Source organism: Acipenser ruthenus, chromosome 21 (assembly GCF_902713425.1).
Source record: "Acipenser ruthenus chromosome 21, fAciRut3.2 maternal haplotype, whole genome shotgun sequence".
Taxonomy (NCBI): Eukaryota; Metazoa; Chordata; class Actinopteri; order Acipenseriformes; family Acipenseridae; genus Acipenser; species Acipenser ruthenus.
Genome location: NC_081209.1, coordinates 29555138 through 29581607, shown reverse-complemented (window position 1 = coordinate 29581607; position 26470 = coordinate 29555138). Strand labels below are relative to the sequence as shown.

Sequence of the window (26470 nt, the reverse complement as noted above, 5' to 3'; positions counted from 1 at the left end):
GCTATGCTACCAGCAAAGCTCTAATCAAAGCACCTGTTTTTTTCAATGCCCGTTCATAACTTTTAAGCCTCTGGGATGTTGACAAGTAAATCCCTGTATGTTTGAGGCAGGCAGTAACACGCTGCTTTAAATCCCAGGCTTCATGCTACTCACACAGGGTTGTTGCACTGCCTCTCTGCGTTCTGCACCCCAGCACCACAGCTCCGAGTGCAGGCTGACCAGCTGCTCCAAGACCCCCAGCCCCCATTGACGCTCTCGGGGCGATACCCCACAGCGACACACTCGCCATTGAAGCACCACTGTAGGAAACAAAAGGAAAACAACAGCTGTTAGTGCCTTTATAAGCAACCGCCCAGTCCTCAAAGCTGCCCATTGCTTATACTCCTCTTCAGTAGGTGTCCTGAACCAACACATCTCTAGCACAGTCAGGACCTCATCTTAACCCTTTGCCTCTCTGTGGGCTCGTATTTACAAAGGGTTTGCTCTAGTCTTTAATTAACTCCTGTAGAAAAACAGCTGTGAATATTACAAACAATTAGGCACGGCCATGTATTTCTCGTAAGCACTCAATAATTCTCTTTACACATATTTACTAGATCCTTGATGGTAGCCAGCTATCTACTAATGGTAGACCTGGTTAACAATTGCATTGCAGACCCTTTTGTTTTTTAGAGACTACTTATTTACTCTATGGTTTCTTCTCGTTCTGGCTTCTCAGTTGTTCTTTCTTAAGATCAGACCACGTATTGCACATTACTGCTGGGACACCTTTGATTAATTCCTCCAGTAATTAGTCTCTTATCGTGAGAGTTTAGCAAAAGCATGGAAAATCTAAGCTCTTTCATGGAAACTGTCAACATGCCACAGAATTTTAAGCTTTACAGTTGAAATCTTGTAAAGCAATTTTATTTTATGTTACTAGCTTGATTAATGTCTCAATCTACTTTAACATTTAACTGAACAGATTATAACAGACATGAAACCGATGGCAGTAATTAGTTCATTTTTAGAATAATAGAATTTATGTGAACTCTATGGGGAATGAGAAGTTGCCCTATCAAGACTTTATGAAAACATTTTTGCATTTTAAAGAACAGCATAGAGAAGAAAGTTAACATTGTGCAATTCTACACACAGTATAACTGCACCATGAACAGCATTGCTGATAGCTTGTTTATTGCACAGACAGCTTTTCAGCAGTAGTTCATTTTCATCCTTAATAACACCGTTCCAAGTATTGATCAAATAAACCCTTCTCCTGCAAGAATAACACTTTTCTTTTTTCAAGGAGAGGCAGAGGCAGCATTCTCAGTTCAGTTCATCCAAAGAAAACAAACTCTGAACAAACCAATTCTAGACCCATAAGCTATTTGTCCATGAAATTGAAAGAAATCGAGGCTCTGGCTCAGTTTGAAAGGAGCCTAATGGAGCCCAAGACTGGAACTACGGCTGGGAAATCAAGGATGACTGTGCCACTTTGTTTGAGGAACGAAGGTCAGCGTGACTGCTGCCTGACCATGGAAGCCAAAGGCAGCACAGAATCGCACTCGGCGTCTATCACTGACAATAATCCGGGACGGTGTGCAGAGAAAGAGGGAAGCCCCTCCTTAACACCTTCTGGATGGACTGCAGATGAGCCAACGTCTGCACAATACTGCCTCAGCTTCAAATCAATGTCCGAATGGCTGCAGGCTGGCAACATATTGTGACTGCCATCTTCCACGGTCACCTTTGGCAGTCAGAATAGATTGGTTGCCAATACAAATGCAGCTTGGCAAGCCTACTAAATCCATGTCAGAGGTGTATATAAAATATGAATGGACACCAGAAGCATTGTTCAGTTATGACTGATCTCATCCCTGCTGATTGCAGTTACACTCTTCAGTCTCAAAGTGCAAATCAAGAAATAAATACATAAACTCAAGCAAGAACTTTCAAAACCCTAGTTATCAGCGTACACAAATATGCAACGCACTCTATTGTAGCATTCAATTAATTGATAAATTTCTTAGAAGAAGCAGAAGGAGGTATTATAAAACTAATATCTGTCTGTAACTGAATATCACATAATGTAATTGTTCAGTCATCCATTACTTACAGTCTCCCCTACGTTCTTAGTTTGACCATACTAACAGGTTGTGGTTAGGTTAAGATAGTTCATGTCTCAATGTGACAAAAGATGGAGCGAGTCATGCAATCAGGAGTTGCTTGTGCTGATCCTGGTTGTCTTGGCTATGGGAGGGTTGAGCTGGGTAGTATCATCCATTGATCTTCAGTCATCCTGTTTAGTAAGTGGGTTGCAGTGGCAGGAAAAAGGTGTATTGGGCATTTCATACTGGGTAGAAAAATGAATAAACAGTTTCTTTGCTGAAATTACTGCACTAGAATTTTTATTTACATAAACAATTATATGACTGAATAGAACTGAGCCGTTTACCTTGTTTAAGCCACACTTCGTTCCGTCCACCGCTGCGTCCAGCTTTGAGTGACAGGTGTTACCCACAGTGCACCACAGAGTGCTGCAGACATTCTATCAGAGAGAAGACAGGACTTACTCAGAGGAGATACTGGGGGAAAAACTCCTTCTGTCCAGTGGTGTCTTAGAAACATAACACACAACTGCACATTTCACCTCCAAGAAAAAAGAAGAAACACGATCAAATGAATAAATGTTTCATTTTGGCCAAGTACAACTTCACAGTTAGTTTCGTCTTATAGAAAAAAACCAAGTCAAATGAAACTGCAGACTGCAGAGCTGTGCTGAAACACGATGGCAGCAAACTGTGCACCCATAAGATTCCCTTTCATGGATGTTTTGTAACTAAAAACATAAGGCAAACAAAATACTTATAGAGAAGTGGATTTAAAATCTATTTCCTTTGTCAATTTCTTTTATTAAAAAGAAAGCAGATCTTCTAGGTTTAAATTCAACAAATATAATTAACAAAGCTTTTACGATCACATTTAATTACATTTTAAGTAAAACAGTATGGTACTTAAAAGGTCTTGGCTAGTTTTAATAAGCCTGTCAAACTGCTTCGTATCAGAGGGGCAGAAAACCTGAGCAACATGTAACTCATTAAGTTCATTAAATTAGCTCATTACAATAACCAAAATAATATGTCAGAAAAATAAAATATAATGAAGGATGTCTGCTAATCACCTCAAAATGAAATGAAGTGAGAGAAGAATGTGGAGGGACAACACAGATAGAAAAGCAAGGCGTTCCTCACTGGTAAATGATTTCTTTAGTTTGACGTCAGAATTAGCCAAAGCATTTATCATCTTGCACTTACTTTCCTACAGCTTTATAACTGATTGTTTGAAGCTATGAATGAACACACTCTAGTCTTCAGCATATATAATGTTGTGGAAATTATTATTATTATTATTATTATTATTATTATTATTATTATTATTATTATTATTATTAATATTATTTATTTATTTATTTATTTATTTATTTATTAGCAGACGTCCTTATCCAGGGCGACTTACAGTTGTTACAAAGTATCACATTACAGATAATAGCAGTTATAAAGTACAATAAAATCAGTAGTAAGTAAGAGCAAAATAAAAAATACAGTAAATAATTACATTTGAGAGCGATTACGACTAAGAGCAGTTAAACTTAAACATATTTGGTTATTAGAGTAAATTCCACTAAGAGTATGTAGTGAGTACAATCCATGGATAAGACCGATTTCAAATAAGAGCATGTAAATCAGGAGCAGGAGTGTAAACACCCAGCCCTCCTGCTAAAACACGGGGTCTGTCTGATAGGTCAGGCCGCCTGCCACACAGCGACCTCCATTACTGCCACTACCACCAAAGACAGTGGGGTGCCTTGACACACACAAACACACACTCGTTATGTTTAAACAGACCACAGCGGACGTACTGCCGACTCCTACAGCTCTTAACAAAGACCTATCTGAAGGGAAGACCTGATCGGAAAATGCTTTAGGAGCCATCGTAAAGAGCTGCTGTTTCATCTAGAAAACGGGGCAATCGAGATGTGAGCCACGTTTAACAACAACAACACAAGGTTATGGCAATACAATGTTATATACCATGTACGGATTACATAAGAAATCGCTTGATACGCAACATAAAAAAAATCACTTCAGTATAGAGACCCAATGCATGCGGTTAGAAACAAGGTATTATATATATATATATAGATCCCTAAAGTATTACCAACATTTGAGTGCAGTGACATTGTAATAAACAGCTATCCTTTGTTAATAGACTTCAATACATTTAATAGCATAGCAAGAGATTCATTGTGTCACATCTTCTAGAAGCTTGTTGATAAACTTATTTTGTATCTGGTGTCAGGCAATCAGATAGACACACAGGAAAAGCATCCCTTTGCAAAGTTTCAGATGAGCAGACGGACTTGGCTGATCATTCGCTGTGACCTTTCGGCTGTGGGTGGCATGTTAGAATCCTGTATGAGGCTTGTAATCATTGAGGTCCATCTGCTCATTACAAAGGGGAGTACCTTTTGTTTCTCCAGCACAGGTAGAAACACGAAGACAAGGTAAGCACAGAACACAGCTATATTGCACTGGATAGTAAACACACAGCTTACTGTACTCTGATGCAAAACCATTAAAAGCAAAGGATATTTGAAATGGTATGAAAGCAGCATGAAACCACTTTCAAAGCAGGTGATAAGAACAGCATTATACAGTATTATAAGAAGAGCTGGCATTAGATTCAATATCTTTATATTCCATTGCATTCCAATCTTATCAAGGAATAGAATCATTTCTGACTGTATTTTACACACTAGCTCACGTGCCAAGCACAATGTAATCCTGTCTGTTGATAAAAGCACATTCTTCGGTTAAAAGTCAAGCATGTGGAGAATGTGACCCAATGAAAAAAAGGCTTTGACATTAATTCAATTACTAAAATGCTAATTTTATAACACAAAGTCAAAGTGTCTTTTAGTATTTCTGAAATGAACACTGTAGGTTGTTTAACAGCTGTGGTTCAGGCACAGCTACTGGCACATTTACAAACATGTGAACTTTAAATTATACTTTGAAGGCACACAATTCCTTTTAAAGCCTAATTACAGGCTCTGTATTAATGAACACAAACCTGTCCTCAGTCTGATCTGTGCAAGCCTAGATGCTGAACTGTTCATATTCGTTTTATGATTAAAGCCATTTGTGGCGATACACACCTGACCACGAGAAATGTTTCCCTTAACAAAAACAGGAAAAGGGCACTTCAATTCATATAATCACATATTTTTCCATTTGCATTTGGCATTCAGACAAAGATACAGACCAGCATGCATAATACACGCCACACGATCGCGGGCAATTGCAAATGCAGGTCAGCTATATATCTCCTATTAATCAGTGCCATAGATTGGCCATTTCTTTAAGTGAGCATATATGGTGCGGTCTGGAACTTGTCACAAGCTGTTAAAATTTAAAAGAAATAGGAAACTCTTAGCTCAGAGAAGCAAACCCAGCATACATACTGTACGCTCAGACCATTATTTCAGTATTTTGTGTTGCTGGTTTCATCTGTAGTTGAGAAAATAAATGAACTTGGAGCAGAAATGCATTGATTTTATAGCATATGTTGTTTTACTGGCAAGATTAATAAAGGCAGCTTGGCTTGTTTGGTATTTATTTAAAGCATTAATTAGCAGGTCTAGACATGGAAATAACACTTTTTGGGGTTTTAAGATATTCTGTGTAATTGAAGTGCAATCAACTCTTTTGCATCCCATTGTGTTAGCTACTGAAGAAACTCTCAAGAGATGACAGACAGCATTCACCTGAAAGCAGCTGCAATGAGGAGACTGATTTGTATTGCTCATCTGTAAACGATGCAAGGTCAGGTCAACCAGAAGGGAGGTGAGCAATCAATAAAAGGAAAGTGTGCTTACATCCATATCGTCGCAGAAGACAGACCTGGAGCCGTATTGCAGGCGGCACTGGTGAGCAGCATCGTAGAGCACTCCGGGGGGCACTGCTGAGAACTCGATCACGTCCTGGACCGGGGGGTCGTCCAGACACAGCCCCCAGCCTCGACTGCAACGACAAGGGGGGTTACACGTGTCAACGCCGCTGTTAAACACGTGCCGAGACACAGGGAGCTCTACTGCACTGAGCTCAATTACAGCAGATTCAACCCCATGCTGCATGGAGCACATCGGCGCTCACCCCTGCCAATTGTGCTAAAGTAAAGAGTCCTGTGTAATAAATCACACACCACACTGCCAACGAGGCAGACACCATGCAGAACTCTCTGAGCTAATCTCATCTGAGCAGGGGGCCCTTAATACAGCACAAGTACTTTCACTGGAGAATACCATTTAACTCCATGTCATGTTGCAAATGCACATTTAAATTCTACCTCCGTTCTCCTTATCATCTGTGCAAAACAACTTTTTAAATTTTTTTTTTGGATAATAATGAATTCCGAAATCTAAAATTGTAGTTAAACGCAGAATGGAGCGAGCCAATTTTATTTTGCATGTCTGTTTAGGGAATTTTTAAGATTGCCAAATAAAGACTTAAGCAATAGTGGGGATTATCAGAAGCAACAGGCTAGGGGTTCTAACTTCAGCAGATGAAAAACCTGAGACGAATGTTATGGTGCCAGCAAAAAGCCACTGATTCTGATTTAAGCACACTGGGCTTGGTTTTCCAAGACGTGCCGCTGCAATGCATTTCTACATGAGAATGAGTGTGTATGTGCTTTGGAAACTCCAGCTCAATATATTTACTAGTTATTTAAAGTCACCTCAGGGCAAATCCCTGATGCTACAGTCAAACAGTCTTCTTCATGCTGTGTGGAGAAATGGGGTATATTGCACCATGTATTATGCAGCTACAGCAACCCTACAGTGGATATTTCACTCCTATTTAATTATCAAATGAGAATAATATTTACAGCAGCAGCGAATACATTAAAAACCAAATGATCTAGGTGGCCTCATTGATATGGTAACTATAGGAGGCTGTGTGGTCCAGTGGTTAAAGAACCGGGCTTATAACCAGGAGGTCCCTGGTTCAAATCCCACCTCCACCACTGACTCATTGTGTGACCCTGAGCAAGTCACTTAACCTCCTTGTGTGCCGTCTTTCGGGTGAGACATAGTTGTAAGTGACTCTGCAGCTGATGCATAGTTCACACTCCCTAGTCTCTGTAAGTCGCCTTGGATAAAGGCGTCTGCTAAATAAATAAATAATAATAAAATAACTACATTGTAACAACACACAGCTCCCTTTGTAATCACAGTGTACTTTATGTAAGCTTCAACCATGTATATTGTGTTATAACACATGTATTTTAACTGCACCTGTAACAGCACTGCATTCACTACAATCTAAAACCACAAATGGGATTTTTTTTGTGAACACAGTGCAATGTAAGGGCAATGAATGGCATATCTGATCACATGGTCTGTAATCATGAAGTAAAACGGATATGTGAAAAAGGTCACATCATGGAGATGGTCAGAGTTCATATCAATGTGGCAGTGAAATATTTTTATTGAGAGAATACAGTTGTGTGCCAAATACTGAGAAACGACTTAAAGTGTGCTGCTTCTACACCAAAGTACCTTGAAAAGTCATATGACAGTTCAAAGTGAAGCGTAACGCTCTTCCAGAACTACGAAGTTTCACGGTTTCTGACATGTTAGCAGTTGAAGTAGAGCTGCCAAGGGCATCAGGTTTTACAAAAACATATAAAGCCCCCTCAAGGGACGTTTAAATAGAGTGTTATCAATAAATGACATCTATACATAAAAATGCACTGTGCATCCATCCACAGTAGGACGCACGACCCCATTTGCTGGCCTGGTTATTCCAAAGATGCACACCAAGCTATCCGTGTGATCTCCTCACTCATGCGTGACTAGAGAACTCTTTCTAGTGACGAGACACTGATAAAGCTGCCATCTAATCCTGTCAACCACCCATCACTTATCAATTAAGGGGAACCTCTGGCAGTATTGCAGGAATCTGTAAGGCTGTTGACGTGACAGCGACAGCTGTGATATGTTACATAGCACACAGCACATCAATAACCGTCCATAGACCGTCTCCATTGGCAACACTGAAACTCAGTTAAACAGTGGGATCTTTGAAACAGGAGTTTTGGGAAGCTGCTCTTGTCCAAAGAATACCTGAGATTCTCATTCGGGTTAGAACAACGTATCTGTGGGTATTACCAGTCTTTGCACTGCATTAGTCACACGTCTACAGCCTCCATTTCCGAAGGCACAGGATGCTGAACGTGTATAGCTAATGCCGACAGCAATCTTTCTGTGTAAATTTGACAGCCGTTTGCCATTTACTGTGTACATAAACCAGCAAAGCATGTGGGAGACACCAAACCCCTTTAGTATCAGCCTGCCGGGTTACTTCACCATTAACGGACTAGTGCGTTTTTCTATGACGCATTCTACGAGCAGGCCAGAGGTGAACGAGAGAGCAGCCGAGGGTTTAAGGCTCACCAGGGAAGCAAGATGTGGCTGGGAGACAGAGGCTTGAGGTAGTGCTGCAAGCTGCAGCTGGTAAGCAATACTGCTAATCACATTGTACCCAGTCAGTCTCATTTCATATTAAGCGGTACTTCTTATTTTATACAGTATGGTGTTCAATAGCTGCTGGGGAGAATTCGGGTTTGCAGTCAATCTGCGTACCTAGTTGCTTTCTTCCTTTGAAGATGAGTCACGCCAAACAGAAAAATAAAGTCGAGTAATGTCCTGTCTTTGTCTGTGTAATTGGCACTGGCTGAAACGTTTGCGTACTTGGGGCTGGGAATCAGGGAATGTGATGCTTCTTTGCTGCTTGCATATCGACTGAAAACCTTCTCATCTGGACAAGCCAGCTCAAGTCAATCAGTATGGTCTTGGATCTGAGTATAGTAAAGTGCTTGTTTATTAGTGAGATACAGAACATAGATCCCAATTGTACTGTATTAGAGTTCTATAGTGCAGAGCCAAGCAAGTGTCTGCCTAAAGTGAAAATGGCCAACTTTTTTGATTCAAGTATTGCCAGATATGGTTGTGGTGTATTCAATTGATCTAAACAAAGGCTGGGCAGGGTTCTCCCACAGAAAGCACATATTTTTATGAAGAAATACCAGGTTCATTTTAAAAGGAAAGGGAGATCCCCACCACCATTAAACAGCCTAAAATTATTCTCCGGACGGGGGCATGGCAGTCAATGCGGCTGCTGTTTCAAACAACTGAATAGACTCCATTGTGTTACAGCAGCTTAATAATATACTGCCTGGATTAGGAACCATTTATTTGCCTTCCATGTCCCATAGCCTTTGCCACGCTACTTTATTCAGAGCATTCACCTTCTTATAAAAGCTGATCGTGTAATATCATAGTAGAAGAATAACAAAGTGTAGTAGATCATATTATAAGCAAATAACTAGAGGGAGCATCCAAGTGGATGCAATCTGAGGCGGAGTAAAGATTTTTAGAGTTTGAATGCTGTGAATTTTAATTTTTTAAGGTCCTGGACGTTATGTGCAACTGCCACTCATGCTTTCAGTGGCAATCGCTGTAAGTCGCCTTGGATAAAGGCGTCTGCAAACCTTCGCACAGCACAGCAAATGCAGGAGTGTGGGAAAAGCATGGGAAACAACAGTACCGTGCAAATGTAACCTTTCCGCGGCTGTTTTTCTCAAGTCAAAATCGGGGCTTTCGTCAGGCCAGCACTGAAGGAGCGGAGGGTAGGGAACACTCCTGCTGCTGTCAGCTGGAGAGGAGACGTGGAATCCTGGTCAACGCTGAGGTTTCGTTGGACGAGCTCCAACTACAACAAACAGTGCTCTTCCTTCACTTTGGATGCCAATTAAACAACAGACATGCAGAGGAGGAACTTACAAACTTCATTTGTTCCATAAAAAAAGCTTTCTTCCAACTGGGACAAGTGCCAATTCCAGACTGTTTATATGGGTTCAGTTTGTTATTCCTATTAACCAGCAGACAATCTGTTTCTTGTTAGGGTGTGTTATATTTCTGACTTGACAGCACCCACTGTTGCTTTTAAACACAGGTTTATTCCAAGTGTCAGATTTCCCTTTTTCGCTCCGCTATACTCTTCTGGACCTCCATACCCAAGGGAAATGCTTCCCAAGAACAGGGCTTGGGGTGATTCCAGAGTGCAGGAGTATTCATTTCAGATGGAAATACAAATAATCTGAGATCGTGAGGAACGGTATCCAGATAATCACTGGTGATGTGAATTAATGATGTGCTTTTGAGGCTCAGCCTGGTACTGATTTAACCCTGTGGTCCCTGGAGAGCTCAGGATACTGTATCACAGTGTACACAGTACTGCTTTATCCAATATTTACATCAGAGCAGCTTCATTATGTTCCTTAATTGGCACCATATTCTACACTACTTTTGTTAAACACTAAGGCCAACATTTATTACAGTAACTTGCGCAGTCATTTAAGACTGGCCAAAACACAAGGTTAATTTGTATATGTTTTGATTTGTGAACAGCTGCTGCAAAGGCAGGAGTGCTAGCTCAGACGCATACTCATATATAGGTGGGCTGCAAGCATATCAAAAGGGAATTGAGTTGAGTTGAGTATTATCAGTTGACACGCCTCTCTCAGCAGTGTCGGGGGGGGGGGGGGGGGGGGCTATCAACAAATATTTCAGGCATGCAGTTTTCCACAACCAGTCACGTCAATAAAAAAAATATACAAAAATAATTAGCAAAATTCCCTACATGAGACTTAACAGGGTATGAGCAGCCAGGGTGGTCAGATCAAAACTACAGCAAGGGAAGAGCTGCTTACTGGCTTGATTTAGGACATCACTCCTTCCTTTTTATTTGCCAAGAACTCTGTGGTTTTTATCAAAAATAAAACAGATAGGTTCAGTAAAAATAATAATGATATATTTGTTTTTAGATGTGGCTAACTTTAGTTTATAGCATACTTTTAAGCTCTGTGAATGTTTTTGTTAGTGTTGCTTGTCCAGAACACAGTCTAAACAGTAAACAGCAATACAATTGCTCTGCAAAGCCACATGTGTCTCCGAGAAGAACACATGATTCCAGGTGCTGTGAGACACAGTGGATGTTCCCGGAGGGAATGGGGTTGATACTGGAACTGTGCTTGTATTTGAATTACTTTGGGTAATTGCATTATTAAATTGTATACAGGCTATAACGTTTTCATAATATTGTAATCATGCATGCCTTTTTCATTACTGACACATTTTGTTACATGATTTTGTAGTGATTTAACAAACCATGCAGCTATCTAGAAAAAAATGAACTATTTATTAAGGATTCATTTAGAATATTATAGCTATTTTGTTTGATCCTATCATTTGCTTCCCCGATATGAACTATCCAGGGAAGTTGTGTTGCTATGGAAGAGGATCTGTGTTATGTGCCGTTGCCCACAGCTACTGCACCCAGCCATGGAGCGATTACTGCAGGTAAGGTGATGTCAAGGAGAGCCCAAGGCAGTTCAGGTGCAATCTCTGCTAATCTAGTAATCACTGAGGCAAGGGGAAACAACAAGTTATCTGTGCAGCTTCTGTTGCGGATCAGCATATGCATACAGATAACAGCTGTATAAGTTACCGGTAAGCCTAGTACATAAGTGTCTGATACCAGGTGAAAAATCCCCCAAAACCACAAAGTGTAAACCAGGTAAATCACACACATAACAACTCAGTCTAAATATCACTGCATTAATGATGCATTTCATTGTATTTCCATTCTGATGAATAACATCTCATTAATATCTATATAAATGCACTTTCTCATGATACACAAAGAGAGGAATGGAAGTGTGCACTCACTCGAGGAAGCGGGTGATGTACTCCCGGCTGCAGCGGGACCAGCTGGGCGGGGCGTTGCCGTACAGGAGCTGTGGAGACATGATGAAAGGTCTTTTCCCAATCGGCTCACAGTCATTCCCGCTCCCATCATGCTGAATCCCAAAGCTGTGGCGTAAGAGCACAGGTCCCACAAAGAGGAAAAATGAGCTGGACACTGCATATCTCCAAACTACACAAAAAAAAAACGCTTTGACACAAGCCATGAAGGCATTGGACAGGAATGCTGCCATTCTGTGTTTTGTAAAATGCACACAGTAGGATCGTTGCTGATCATCATGATTTGAAACTTCAATTATAACTCATATTAATGCATAAACTGAACACTGTAAGCAGCAAAGTCAGAGCCGGAGCTCAAGGTTTACATGCACAACCAGATCTTCAATAAACACTTATACAAGCAGCTTTTTGTAATGTCCCATTCAAATACATGGTTAAGAACTGAATCACAATGACAGCACTGCTGTAGCCATGGCTGCAACATTGCGCCGTGCTATCACACAACATGACTCCGTGGGGCAGTGCTACTCACTCGTCACTCTTTCAGTCGACTCCACTCCAGCACCTTGTTCCAATCAGGCTCTTAATCATTGAATTAAGCAGTCCAGAGCCTTGCTCTACCCAGGTTTTTCATTGCTAAATTGTTGAAGGTGTTCATTCAAAGTAATTAAGATTAAGATCTAGATTGGAATGGACTGAAAGAGCCACCATTGTGAATCACTGCAATAAGGTCACAGTGTGTGCTAGTGGTGCTATAGACGTGACCTTAATGCCTGGAAATGACAAGAAAAGAAGTATGCATTTCTCATTGTTTGCTGGTGCTGCATCCTGTGCTATACATATTGACACAGTAATCTGCATTGTTTTGATATTTTTGTTCACAGGAACCTAGCAGAGATTGCAGTTCTGAAGCATGCTTTTTCTCACACTTCTGTCTCAATAAAAGCCTCCCACCCTGCAGCTTTCCAGTTGTTTACACAATGGCTGTGGTTGCAGGAGGTGTTCATTGAGAAACGCATGTGGAAATGTGACTCGGAACACAACAGGCTCCAGCACAGAGAAAGGGAGGTGAAATACTGAGCCTGTGTGGATAGATGTGCCAAGACATGTGGGTAAGAATATCACAAACAATCGCGATTACGAAAAGAAGGAAACTGGAGCTATATTGAGAGCACAGGAGGGAAAAACAGTTAGCCTTGAGGGATACAAGCTCAGACCTGGCCCAAGAGCTTTATGTATTAATAGTTTTAAGGTGCTTTTCAAAGTGCTCAGCCGCGGCAGGACAGTCTGTCCAGCGGCCTCACAGGGCTGCTGGGTGCAGAAGGCACCGGGATACAAGGCTCCTCACAGTCAGCACAAGTAGCTCTAAACCAATAAAGCAGGGTGTTGACAGGAACAAGTAGCCAATGGTATTTCTTCATTTAATGACCGTCGCAGCTGCAGAAGCCCCACATCCCTCTCCCCCGCGCTCCTTTAGATAAATAAACAGGAGGCCTGTCGTGTGGATTTTCTCTGCCAAGGATAATTGGCTCACAGGAGGTATAAACAAAAGAGGACTTGAGCGAAAGAATTCCCCTGATGTTATGAATTACCATTCATATTATTTATAATGACCCCTTAATCTCCATAATAATAACCGGATAATATAATGTTACTGTTCATTATAATTGGCCCTCAAGCCATCTATCCTTTCATATTATTATTATTATTATTATTATTATTATTATTATTATTATTATTATTATTATTATTATTATTATTATTATTTGTACTACTCTTCTTCTAAGAAGAAGAAGAAGAAGAAGAAGGAGGAGAAGAAGAAATAGAAGATCAGCTATTCGGTTTGTGCTTCGTCTTTTTCGCACTCTGAGATTAGTTAAGTTACAGTATTTAAGCAGGGCTTTTGTTCTGCTATGATTTAGTTTACTCCTACAACACATGGAATAATACCCTGAGAGAGGAGGGGGGGTGGTCCTTGACGTCAGAATAATTCAGATGTTTCACAGGAGATTTGCAGCTCCCATCACACCCACCCTGAATTACAATTCTAGTATTCTGGACTCACTGTAGTAAATTTGTGAAAAAGAAACAGAGTAGAAATGCAGCTGGAGTGTCCAAAACATTGCTCTTAATACAGCAGCAGCAGCAGCTATGCTTCCTGTAACCAGTACCAGTATGAGCTGAAACACTCGCATACACTATTGTTCTGTCAAAAACCTTTTAGCACAACCCTTACTAATAACATATGAGTGCTGGCATGCTGTGTACGATAGTATTCTTTAGCTGAGGTATCTCAAGCACCAGATCTCAGAAAGGTTGAAAAGTGCAGAAGTCTTACTTGTGCCCAAGTTCATGTGCCACGGTGAACGCCACAGGCAGTCCGGTGTCCTCGTTGATGCTGCAGCTGCGGTGGGGCTGGCACATGCCCGACACGTGGGAGAGACCCAGTGTCTCGCAGGGCCTGTTCATGGCAGCGCAGATGTCTTTCCTGTGTAAAATAGACAGTGGTATTTGTCATCTACATTCTTTATATACCTGCCTGCCTGAAAAGCTCCGGTTGTGAGAATTTCCATTTTTGGTGAGTAATCGGTGATATAGAAACAATAGGCACTCCTGTGTGAAAACTTTGTGCTTTAATTAGGCATCTTAAACAACTTCTCATGCATTTTAACATTCCTGGCTATGTGTTCCTCTTAGTATTTTAAATGTATTGCATGTGTGGCCTATTAAAGTCATCAATTCAATCAAACAATCACCAATTTGCCTATTTTGACAATTTTCCAAAATTACAGTGGTTTGAGTTCATATACAACAAATCAGAAATGCAGAAGCAATGGGGGGGGGGTCCTCATAAATCTGCATACTAATGTATATTATATTAATCAGAGAGGACTCAGAACTACAGTCCATGTGCTTCACACAAAACTTTAAAGTTGCAATGGGTAGATATGGAGGGTTGTGTGTTAACCACACTAACAGAGTGAGGGTAGTGTTAGCATGCAGAACGCAGGAATGGGCTGGAGCTGGAGTCGGTGGAGGGTCGTGTGTTAACCACACTAACAGAGTGAGGGTAGTGTTAGCATGCAGAACGCAGGAATGGGCTGGAGCTGGAGTCGGTGGAGGGTCGTGTGTTAACCACACTAACAGAGTGAGGGTAGTGTTAGCATGCAGAACGCAGGAATGGGCTGGAGCTGGAGTCGGTGGAGGGTCGTGTGTTAACCACACTAACAGAGTGAGGGTAGTGTTAGCATGCAGAACGCAGGAATGGGCTGGAGCTGGAGTCGGTGGAGGGTCGTGTGTTAACCACACTAACAGAGTGAGGGTAGTGTTAGCATGCAGAACGCAGGAATGGGCTGGAGCTGGAGTCGGTGGAGGGTCGTGTGTTAACCACACTAACAGAGTGAGGGTAGTGTTAGCATGCAGAATGCAGGAATGGGCTGGAGCTGGAGTCGGTGGAGGGTGCTATTGAAGCTGTCACAGTGGATCCAGGAAGACAGAGCACCGTGTTTGATGGACACTCTACCTGAGACAATCCGGGGGGGGGGGGGGACAGACAATCCTAAAGTAGTGCCCGATACCATGTTTTAAAATAAAAAAAAATGTTTGCTAGGATGTGTTTTGTTTCAAAACTGAATAGCTGAAACCTATGTGTAGCTAATGAAAATGCAAAGATGTGTGGGGTTATTTATCTTAGCTACAACAACTTGAACAGTAGTCCATTGGATCATCTTCCCACTTGGATTAGTGTTTTAACTGTGCATATAGTAATTATTAATCTTTTGACATGACTCTGCATGGATTTCCAGCGAGGAAACTGAACGCGCTAGTAACCGTAATTGGCATTGTCGTTAACCCTTCCCTACCTGGTGAGCAGCACAGCCACGTCGTGGTGTGTGGGGTTGGCGTCTCCCTTCATGTTTAGGCTCTTTTGCCACTTGCAGAAGCTGGTGAGGCTGTTGTCCGCGTGGTGGGTTATTTTGAGGTCCTCCTAACAAACAAAAGCAGATGCTTGTGTGAGGCACACAAAGCACTGGAGAGACTTGTTTTGCTAAGTAAAGGTTAAGGAACAGGACTCCAACGCAATGCTGAATTGTATTAAAAAAGGGGAGGGCCGGTTTGTTTCAAGCTATACTTAAGTGCACTTGACAGAAGAATTAGATTACACTCTTCCAAGTTTAATAGGGCAGCCGAATGATCCAGGATAGCAGATCTGGCAGATTCTAGACCACACAGCTTTACTATTTAACGCTGCATGTCTTTCTTTATCATACCAGACGAACCAAGCAGAACATGTCATCCAATCTGTACTGGGGCATCCTGGTACAACTGTTCTTTTACCACAGTGATTGTAACAGATGGTAACTTACATGCACTTGTTTATTTGTTTGGATTCAGACAGTCGTTGGTAGTACATTTTGGAGGAAACATTTCATTCACAGAGCTCAGAAAATGACAGACGCTCAACTCTGGCTCCAATTAAACAAAGAGAGTCTAAGAGAAGCAGTGCTGGTGCCAAACACCTGGAAGCTGTGTGGATAGATATATCTGTTCATCAGCTTTGGCAGCAAATAATCAAGAATAAAAAAAAGGATGCACATGTGTATTTTGTGATAATCTTATCACTTATTGTCAACGTGCTGAAGGCTGCTATCTTCATTGCACTGGGGAATTCAATCCCCAAAAGCAGCTTTGTACTGCCATACAGAGCTGAGCAAACACACACATGGCTCTGATGGGCTGACATTGTAAACAGTGTCGAGCAGGGCAATTAACCTGAGGCGCTTTTGGAATGCTGTTTCTTGTACAGCCTAAGCCAGGAAAGGCTGTCATAAAAGTACAATCGAAAAGGAGAGGAGAAAACGTGTTTAGTTATAATTCCCCTAGATTGTGGAACTCATTGCCCTTTTCCATTAGAGGCAGTCAATATTTTTAAGTCAAGAGACTTACTTTTATAGTTTAACCTTGTTACCTTGCTTACAAACGTAATTGATTGGATCTATTTGATTTGCTTATGTTTGTGATTTATGTTGTTTTCTCTATCACTCTTATTGTCTTGTTTTCTTCAATTGATTTATTTAGGCGTTTATGGTTATTATTATTATAATTATTTACTCTTATTTTGTTTTTTTACTTCTTGATACTGCATGCTTTTGTTCTGTATAGCGCTTTGATATGAAAGTGATATGAAAGGCGCTTCATAAATAAATTGACATTTTAATGGAATTAAAGCTTACGGTACAGTACGCAAACCATACCACTTGTGTCAATGTTCATCAGTCAAGTGCATGCATCAATAGTAGAGACTAAACCTGGGACCGTACCTGACAAATAAAGAGAATGAAGAGCTGAAAGATGAGATATGAAAGCTGCTCTACTAACTCAAATTAGTGCCACCGTCAGCACCTGTGTACCCAGCTACTGAAGAGCAGCGCATCACAGTGAAGCAAACAGACAACTGAAAACACAAGCTCCTCTCTTACCTCGTCTTCCTCCAGTAAGATCAGACGAACCACCACAATGTGGATGGAGTTTCCAACACTGGCATCATGAAACAATCCTGCAACCTAAAAAGCAAACAAAGCCATGAGGATCAATAACATGTGTTTTTTTTTTTTTTTTTTTTTTTTAATATATATAATTCCCCCTGTAATTAATTCTCGAAACCTTGTTTAACATTTTCTTTTAGAAACTCGCCAGGTATTGTCACGCACATTTTCTTAGGAGAGAACGAATGGAGATGGGTAAATAACAGGTGAAACTGTGAAAACAGGGAAGAAAAATGCCATTTCTCCCCCTCTGTTCTTGCTACAGAAGGGTTGCATTGGCCTTTTTTGTATCCAGGATAAGAACTAGAGAGTGTCCATGGCAACCACAAGGCAGGCACTGGCAAATATAAATTGTAGCTCACAGTTTGACACATAGAAGGTGATCCACTCATCTCTGCATTCCATGTTCTTGATAGGGTGCTTATATAGCACAACGTGTTCCATGGATCCTCAGGTAATTCAGGAACATTGCTCCTGGAATCGTCTCTTTAATAACGCTGTGTATAGGGCCAAAATGTGACTGTTTGTGCCCAATGCTATTAGGATATGCCAAGTTGGCTACGTGGTAGAGCTGGAGTGTATGATATTAGGATATGCCAAGTTGGCCTTGTAAAGTGGAACTTTCACCAGAAAGGATTTTATTTCCAATTATCCTAGAAACTATTATCTGAATGTAATGGCCATGCAATATTTAAATTGAACATGTTTTATTATTATTATTATTATTATTATTATTATTATTATTATTTACTTGTAATTCCTTAGAACATGTGTGCAACATTCTTTAACCCTGCTATGGTCTGTAGAAGTTCAGTTATGCAAAGATTTTATCATGCTCCAATTAGAGTTTAGAATAACGTGTTCACCTCAAAACACCAGATTATAAAGTTCACAGAAGAGCCACTCCTTAAAGGGCTAAATCTGAAGTATAGAAAAGCCTTTATTTCCCCAATGCTTGCAGGGTTAACCATTCAGAGGGATGAGATGCTATAAGCCCTTTTCTTTAGCCCTTGCACAACGCAACAGGCTTGAAAAATGAAATTGCACTTGCTGTCGATTGATGGTTGACAATGCGGCCATCACACATTACTGTTTTACATCCTATTCTGTGTGTTTTGTATAATTATCTGATGCTCTTTCTGCCTAGATATTCATTCACCAGATGCACTTACTAACTAATTACCCTTTTACAACCTTGGGGGCCTGCTTCTGAAAAGGCTACTAAAAGCTGTATTCCTGAATTGATTACCTTAGAAAAAAAACAACAATAGAGAATGATAGGAAGCTCTATAAAAAATGAAACAGGTAATAAATGAAATACCATGAAAATCAATATCCCTTAAAGGAGTTTTTCTTTAATATTGCCAATGCAGTGGTTTGTTAGAAAAGTTTGATTGAATAGCATCATGCCCCAGGGAAATGGTTGTACTGGATTAAACCAATGCGATGCAGACAGCTGAGGAAGCCCCACATCAGCTCACCATGTTCATGATGGTGAGCACATAGTCCTCCACATGCTCGCTCCCGTGGTACTCCACCATCTTGGTGTCGGCCACCACCAGCGTCTCCACCCACTTCTCCTTGCTGATGGAGCGCTGGCGGATCCGCCTGTGCCGACGCTGCTTCTGCTCCCACTTCACCCTCCTCTTCTCCGTCGTCTCCCGGCTCCTCCTGGACTCTGAATACGACAGAACAGCCTTTCAGGACTCAGACAGACTGCTGGACGTGACTCAGCTTCTCTCACGGAGGGATAACAATTCAGTACTGAATCTCCTAGTATCAGTCTGCTCATTAACATCAAGCAAGTTTTCTTAATCTAGTCAAGCTTTCTGCGAGATCGGACAATGGTATACCTTCCCAGATGTCTGTGTGTCTCCCCCCTGACACCTAACGTGTCCACATCAGACCTTTGTTCTAACCTTGTTTTTTAAATGCCTCTCTCCTTTGTTGAATGCAAAGAATGTTTTGGAAAACCAATTTAGAAACTGTCTGCCTCAAACACATCAAATAAAAGTCTTTATTTTTTCAAACCTGTGATTTAAAAAAAAATAGAAGAAATGTATCATTCAGTTGAGCCGGCTTATTTCGATTCCTATAGACCGATGGGTTAGGTAAGTAATTTAGTGCTACTCATGCTCTCAAATACATGATGCAAACAATGAATGAATGAACCCAAACTGTCTGCCTCTCACCTCAGCATGGAACTCTCACACTAACAAAGTTCACTGAAACTGAAGGCAAACGCAATCTATATTGGAAAATATAGATATATTGCAGCCCATTCACAACTGGGCAGAGTGGATGATGCAAGAAAGCTGTTTGGCTGATCGCCAACATTGCCTGGTTGATTAAATTAAGTTAAAAGTTTCATCTAACAGAAGTCTTTATACAAAGGTGATTTAACAGGGGAAATACAGTCACCATATACATTCAGGAGGAAAATCCATCAATACAGATATACATATCTAAAAGGTTGTGCTGAAGAGAGACAACTTCTCAATGTTTTGATATGTTTAACATACCTTTGTCACGAGAAAGTGAGTTTGAAAACAAACAGTGGATATATTTATAGGCTTTTGATGCCATGGCAACTACACTCACTTATTTCTATTTAAATCTACTAATGTGTTTGTGCTGTAATTTACTACATAGTTAATGATTAACAATCTGCTATTCCTTTCTATCTAAACCTTCAGGCCTCATGGTACTGAGTCTATTTCTCCATTTATTTAGCTTTGTTCTCTACAGTACCTTTCACTCCACAGGTCCCGTTAACGCTGGGGTCCTCGCTGACGCTGCTCTGGCGGGGTGGCTCACTCCCTCTCTCTCCTCCCCTCTCAGCGGCGTGCCGTTTGTATATAACATGCGGCTGTGCTGCTCCATCCTCCTGCCCCTCTCCTCCCAGAGGTTCGATAAAGAAGTCTTCATTGGAAAGCTGGAAAACACCCATCTAGAGGGGAAAGCAGCACTCAGGATAGTTACCAAGCAAAGCACTGGACTTGTGTAAAAAGGGATGGACAACAGGCATCTCTAAAAAGCGCTCCTTCAGCTAGCCTGTTTATTTATCATCACTATCAATTCTTTATTTAAATAGGTACAGTCGATTGAGAGAGAACACATTTGTTTACATCTGTGTGACACCTTGATGTAAAATAAAGGTATGAAACAAATAATGAAAACAAATACATGTAGCCATATTTCAAACCTATCCAATGCATTCTGTAGCTATCTACTTGAATCTATTTACTGACCCTTAACTATGAGGTAACCTGCAGGCTATTTTCTTGCTCTCGTTTTCTATCAAGACTAAATGACTCCATGCACCACTGGCGCTCCCTCCTTGAAATGCTCTTCACAAGCCTGCTAGCTCACAGCACTGATCCTTCAAGAACAGATTGGTACGGGTCTGAAATAACATCCATCATCTTAACTAATGAATTCGTCTCGTTGTTTAGAAACACTTTGCATCTCTTTGTCTGGTAACTTTTTAAAGTTTAAAGCTCCCATGTCTTCTCTCCAGCTGGTACACCAGATATAACCCTTACCTGCCCCTTGCAAAACACATGCCCCTACCTTTATAAAAGTTTGCCACTGTAAAAGCATAGCAAAGTGTAATAAAGCACAGTGCAAGCATGGTAAAGCATAGGCAAGCATCGTAAAGAAAAGCAAGGTATGGTACTGTAAATCACATTAATAAACATGGCAAACCAGGGTACAATTATAGTAAATGCATAATATAACCATGGGAAAAGCATGCAAAAATACTGTGGTGGTAAACTGTTATAAGGGTAGTCAATATAAGAAATACCCCAGTAAGATATACCACATAGAACACATGTGATAGTTCTTATATCCACGGGGCAGGATGTTACAGGGGGACGGGTTAATGGTTACACTCTGGTGTACCAGCTGTCCTAAAAGAGCCCTTTTGAGGCCATGGTGGGTTGAACTTGAGTTTAAAATACTCACTGGGCTGTGATGAACCAAACGGAACTGGATCTACAAAGCTGTGCTAAGCACCAAGACATTAGTTAAGAGAAGTGCTATTTAAGACCTGTGCCAAGCTGCTCAGAAGCTGACAATCAATAATCCTGGCCTGGGAAGCCGCATGTGAACAAAGTACTGTTTTGGGATTTGATAAATTCATGTTAATAGGATTGCTGTTACACACAAACGCTTGTAATCTCTGCTCAGACAGGATGGGCACTAACCGCTTGCCTTCACTGCAAAAGCTCTGTAGCCTTTCCCAGAGATGGGAATCGATACTCAGAAATGTGAAGTAGAAGGGATTCTATAAAGTGTCTTTTTCTTTCTTTTTTTTTTTTGCTCTGCACAGCAGATGGAAACTCTACGCAGCGCTATACTGTACAGTCATTCAACACAATCGTATCTATACTCTAAGAGCTGTCTTCGCTAGCCTGTGTATCACTGCTCACACCTGAACTAACGTCTTAACAGCAGGATGCAGACTTTCTCAGCGTTTCAGATCTCGAGAGTGAATACCCATTGGCAGGCTGTGGTTTTCAATGACAAGTCTTTTTGTTTCCACTGCCAAACTTTCTTATGCTGCATTCTGAAAACCACTGCACTGTCACACAGCACAAAGAATTGCCTTAAACTTTAGCAGGCAATTGTGTTGTCTGTGGGGTAGAATAGCGCCATTGTGCTCTCTGTTAATTTATCCCAGTGTGGGCTGGCGTTTTAAATCAGCCCAGATGTCCTTGTCTTCAGGCTCCTGTCGTATTACAGATGGTGAAACCTATTGCCCATAATTAGAATGAGGAATGACTGAAATAAGGGGTATTTGTGTAATTTATATAATGTTGCAGCTGCTGTTGATACAATTCAGGGTAGTATTTATTCAAATAACCATTTCCATTATAAATCATTCTTTCTCTTGTTTTTTCTTTTTTTTTTAGCAGTATGCCAAGAATGTGTGTTTAAAAGGGGTAGATAAGGTGAACACTGTCTTTTTCAAGAGTATAACTCTGCACCTGCTTAATATCTGTTACCATGCACAATACAGACCTGCAGAGGCTTAAGAAAACACTCCTGAATAGGACAATTATTGAAATACGTCTTATTAGTCATCACTCATAATACCTGTAGATGGGTTATTTTGCACAGAACTTTTAGTACAGAGAGGCTAATGAACTCACTTAACTGTAATGTAGTTTTATCTGGGAGAAAGGGCTTTAGAAATGTTAATGAAATGTAAATGAAATCGCTTTTTTATTTGGATTCATCATTAACGACGTGTTAATCCAATTATTTACTCTGCATGAAATTACCATTAATGTAGCCGCTATAATGAAGCTCACTGTACATCATGATATAGTTACCACGCAGTGTGCGTGCTACAGTCTGTCAGGTTGTGCAAGTCTCATATTCTGGGTATGTGTTTTTATAAACACAGTGTGTGTACAAACAGGGAAGAGAGATTGATAGACACTGACACATATTTATTTTAGTTTAGTTTATTCATTTTGTGCACAGGCACATAGTGTCAAAGTTTTCTTTAATGAACTCCTAATGTAGAAAAAGAGAAAAGCACCTGTTCAGGAAGTGATCATTGTAAACACCTGCATGAATATGTCTTTGTGAGCTAGAGTTACGAAACACAACTAAAAGAAGATGGGAGCGTGAACTCAGAACTGTGAGTGCCATGATATGAAAAACCTTGACAGCCCCGGGACTATGCTACTTACCAGCCCGTTGCAGGTACTGATAGCCGCCTTCCCCCTGGTGGCAGCCTGGCCCTGCACCTCTCCAATGAATTGACAGGAGTAATGGCTGTGGGTTCGAATCTTGGCCCCAGCCAGGCCCCCGTACCTTCTCTCAGAGACGAAGCCGGGAGCCAGCAGGTGAGGATTTCTGCTCAGGTTGAACAGCAGGTCCTGCCCGCTGTGCTGGAGCTTGTAGTAAACAGGAGCACTGATGCTGTCCTCGGAGCTCAGGTCCCGCTTGTGAATCCTGCTCACCCGACGGGACACAGAGTGGGAGACAAACTGCCCAGCTTCATCCACTCTAACAGGGTGGACAACTTCAAAAGGGGTCCCTGTGAAGAAGAATAATACACAGCAAAGTTACAGCAAAAAAAGGACATGACAATGCTGGCGATCTGTGCTCAACCAGGCATCTTTATTTCCTTCACCAATACCCTTTTTAATGGCTCTGTACATTAATACAATACTGCAAATGTAACGCATCTCCTCCTAGCGGCTGATCAGTTAATAACACCGACATTAGCTATGAGCCGTGCTTACCTGTCGACTACAGAGTTTACACTTTAGTTGAATGTTAAGACGTTTGTCTGTGAATCGTATGGTTTGCGATTCTCGTCCAGCCCTTACCATCCTATTCAATTCAATGGGCTGAGATGCCACTTATCTCTAAAACGCATTTCAAAAACTTTTCTAAAAACTTTTTTTTTTCTTTACACGGCCCACAAACGTCTTCAGTTGGATTAAGATTAAACTTTCCCGTCTTTTTAAAGATCAAACAAGAGTACCGCGTTCCATTTGTTTTATTGTGATCGGTCAGCATTTCATACTTTGTTGCTTTTATATATCTATCTGTCTATCTATCTATCTCTCTATAGATAGCTTGATATGTAGAGATAGATAGGTAGATACAAAAACAAGTTTTAATTTAATGACGCCCCGTTTACCACCTTTGTTTACAATTTGGCAGAAGAGTTTCCAAACCTTTACCTTGTGTGAATCCGTATGTCGTGCAGCTGCCCAGCCCTGCTAAAATCCCTGACAGTACAGCGAAGAGAGAACATGTCTGTCCGATATAACGAGAAGCCCTGCTTCTGCAGCTCCGAGGGGACAACATGTTGCACCAAGACAAAAAAAAAGCGCAAATCAAATCCAGTTCGGTGCGCTGAACCCCCGTGTAATAATTTCAAATTTTTAAAAGCTTTCACTCAAGATAAAATCGTTAACTCTGCTGCTTTAACTGTTCTGTCCCCAGTGTAGTGTCGTTAGCAGAGCCAGATTCAAGTAGGACAACCCGCTTTTGTCAAGTCCTTAAACTTGTGAATGCCCGAGTTGAGTGACCGCTGGAGGAATCCTTGGCTTTACACAGTAGCACTGGGACCAAGCCCGGGCCAATTAGCACAAACCTCTTGGAAAAAAAAAAAAAAACTGAAGGGGGTTTAGCTACTCTAGCGGATCCCTACTGGCTGCAGGCGGGTCTCCCGAGTAACTGAAGTTTGCATGTACTGTATATCGTTGGGAACAACCCCTTCCTTTCCCTTTTCATTCCAGCAGTTATGTAATCAACGACGTTTTCACAAACAGATTAACATTATCAAGACCTCCACGGTGTTAGCTCCTGGTTACTGGATAGCAGAGAGGGGTCAAAGCTACTACTACCATGGTGATGTGAAATACAGGAATACAATTCACTTGCATGGAAAAGGTCATTCCTGTCTGTGTTGTCTACTCTGCAGAAACCTGCCGAGTTATATATTACGCTCCTTTTTCATTTTCTTTTGGAAGTTCTTAACTACACGCACGCACACACACACACACACACACACACGCACGCACGCACGCACGCACGCACACACACACACACACACACACACACACACACACACAGTGTGTTCGTGCGTGTGTGTGTAGTTAAGCACTTTCAATTATGCTTCTACACATTCCTTTGTCACGAATACCCCAGTACTTTACATCTGAACTCGTGTTCTGTGTGCGAGAGCCGTTCAGTGGTACAAAAAAGGAACTGCTGGTAGATATAGAATGGCTTGGCTATCACCTTGAGCTGGTCTATTCGGGTAGGAAACAGCCCGTGATTTTTTTTCCAAGATAGGTGTTATTTAAGTTAAAGCTACTTGGTGTTAGTTATTAATTATATCTCCAATTATTGATGCGAAGCCTTGCTTGACCTCGACACCGTAGTTTAACTAGAATGTTGTCCTAATGGAAATCAGTATTGCAGGAAACGCTGTGACATGCATCGCTGGGGATCTTCTGCTGAAAGAGATGATCATCTGCAGGGAACTCTAATAGACATTGACAGTGAGCTAACTGGGGCTGTTTTTACGGAGATAATAAAATCAATCTTAATATTTTTAAGGCGGGGGGGGGGGGGGGGGGGAAGCAGTTTCAAAACAGAAAAGTTGGAGTTACCTCATACCTTTAAGATTTAAAATACCCAAATCATTTTTGTTGTTGAATGTTGAGCTCTCTGAAAGCCGGCATTACGTTATTACATCAAACCAGTGGCATCATTAAACTGTAAATGATGCTTTTACAATTACAGTATCTCGCAACCATGCGCATGTTTTCCAGGCCGGCTGGTTCACATTGCCCAAAGGTAAAGGTAACGTTTAGCTGTGGAAACACAAGCTACACCTCCCCCATTAAAACCTGCCTGAATGCGGTGTCCCTCTGTGAGCCTCATATCCGATCTCCTTCTACTTACAGGTTTAAGATTAGGCTGTGAGAAGTTTTAACCGACCCATTCAAACTCCAGTATAGCTCACTCAAACAGAGTTTACACAATCAATATTTGAAGGTAGCACCCTTTTCGATGTTTTACCCTTTCATATGCAACAGCGCTGTGTTTACACCGCAACCCCTCTTACAATATCTCCTTTGTCTGCCGTGCCACCTGGTGGACAGGGAAAGAGGTGCAGATTAAAGGAGATTAGCCGCTGTGCTAATTGAGCGAACTGATTTTATTTAACCCTTTGCGTCTGTGACGATGGGATGACAGTGAGTTTCATATTTGGACATGGTCTAATCATTGATACTGGTAACAGTACATCTAACCCGGCCAGCAGGAATGTACAACCTTAAATGATTATTGAACTAAACATACAAAAGAAAACTACAAATAATGCGCCTGACGCGACAGAATGTCACGATGCATTGGGAGCTAGTCGTTCAATTAGCGAGCACGCATAGTGGGCTTGAGATACCCAAAAGATTCTGTGGCCGTCGAAGACTGAAGAATAGATTGTGCGGTAATGAATCATTTGAATAAAGACAATTAATTGGGTAAGGTAGCGTTACTCTATGATATA

The 26470-nt window shown here is 41.2% G+C and overlaps 1 protein-coding gene across 1 annotated transcript in view; it reads right to left on the bottom strand.

Annotated features, from left to right (window-relative positions):
* The window catches only part of LOC117428223 (A disintegrin and metalloproteinase with thrombospondin motifs 7-like), a 58986-nt gene extending 34370 nt beyond the window's left edge, over positions 1–24616 (bottom strand). The window contains exons 1-11 of the mRNA XM_058995508.1: positions 24132–24616; positions 23127–23476; positions 20170–20368; positions 18900–19096; positions 17353–17436; positions 15736–15860; positions 14211–14360; positions 11837–11980; positions 5921–6065; positions 2438–2530; positions 154–299 (exon numbers count right to left, since the gene is read on the bottom strand). Coding sequence (XP_058851491.1) covers positions 154–299; positions 2438–2530; positions 5921–6065; positions 11837–11980; positions 14211–14360; positions 15736–15860; positions 17353–17436; positions 18900–19096; positions 20170–20368; positions 23127–23476; positions 24132–24258 — 1760 coding nt within the window. The 5' untranslated portion in view covers positions 24259–24616. The remainder of the gene's footprint in view (positions 1–153; positions 300–2437; positions 2531–5920; positions 6066–11836; positions 11981–14210; positions 14361–15735; positions 15861–17352; positions 17437–18899; positions 19097–20169; positions 20369–23126; positions 23477–24131) is intronic.
* Positions 24617–26470: the final 1854 nt, after the last annotated feature.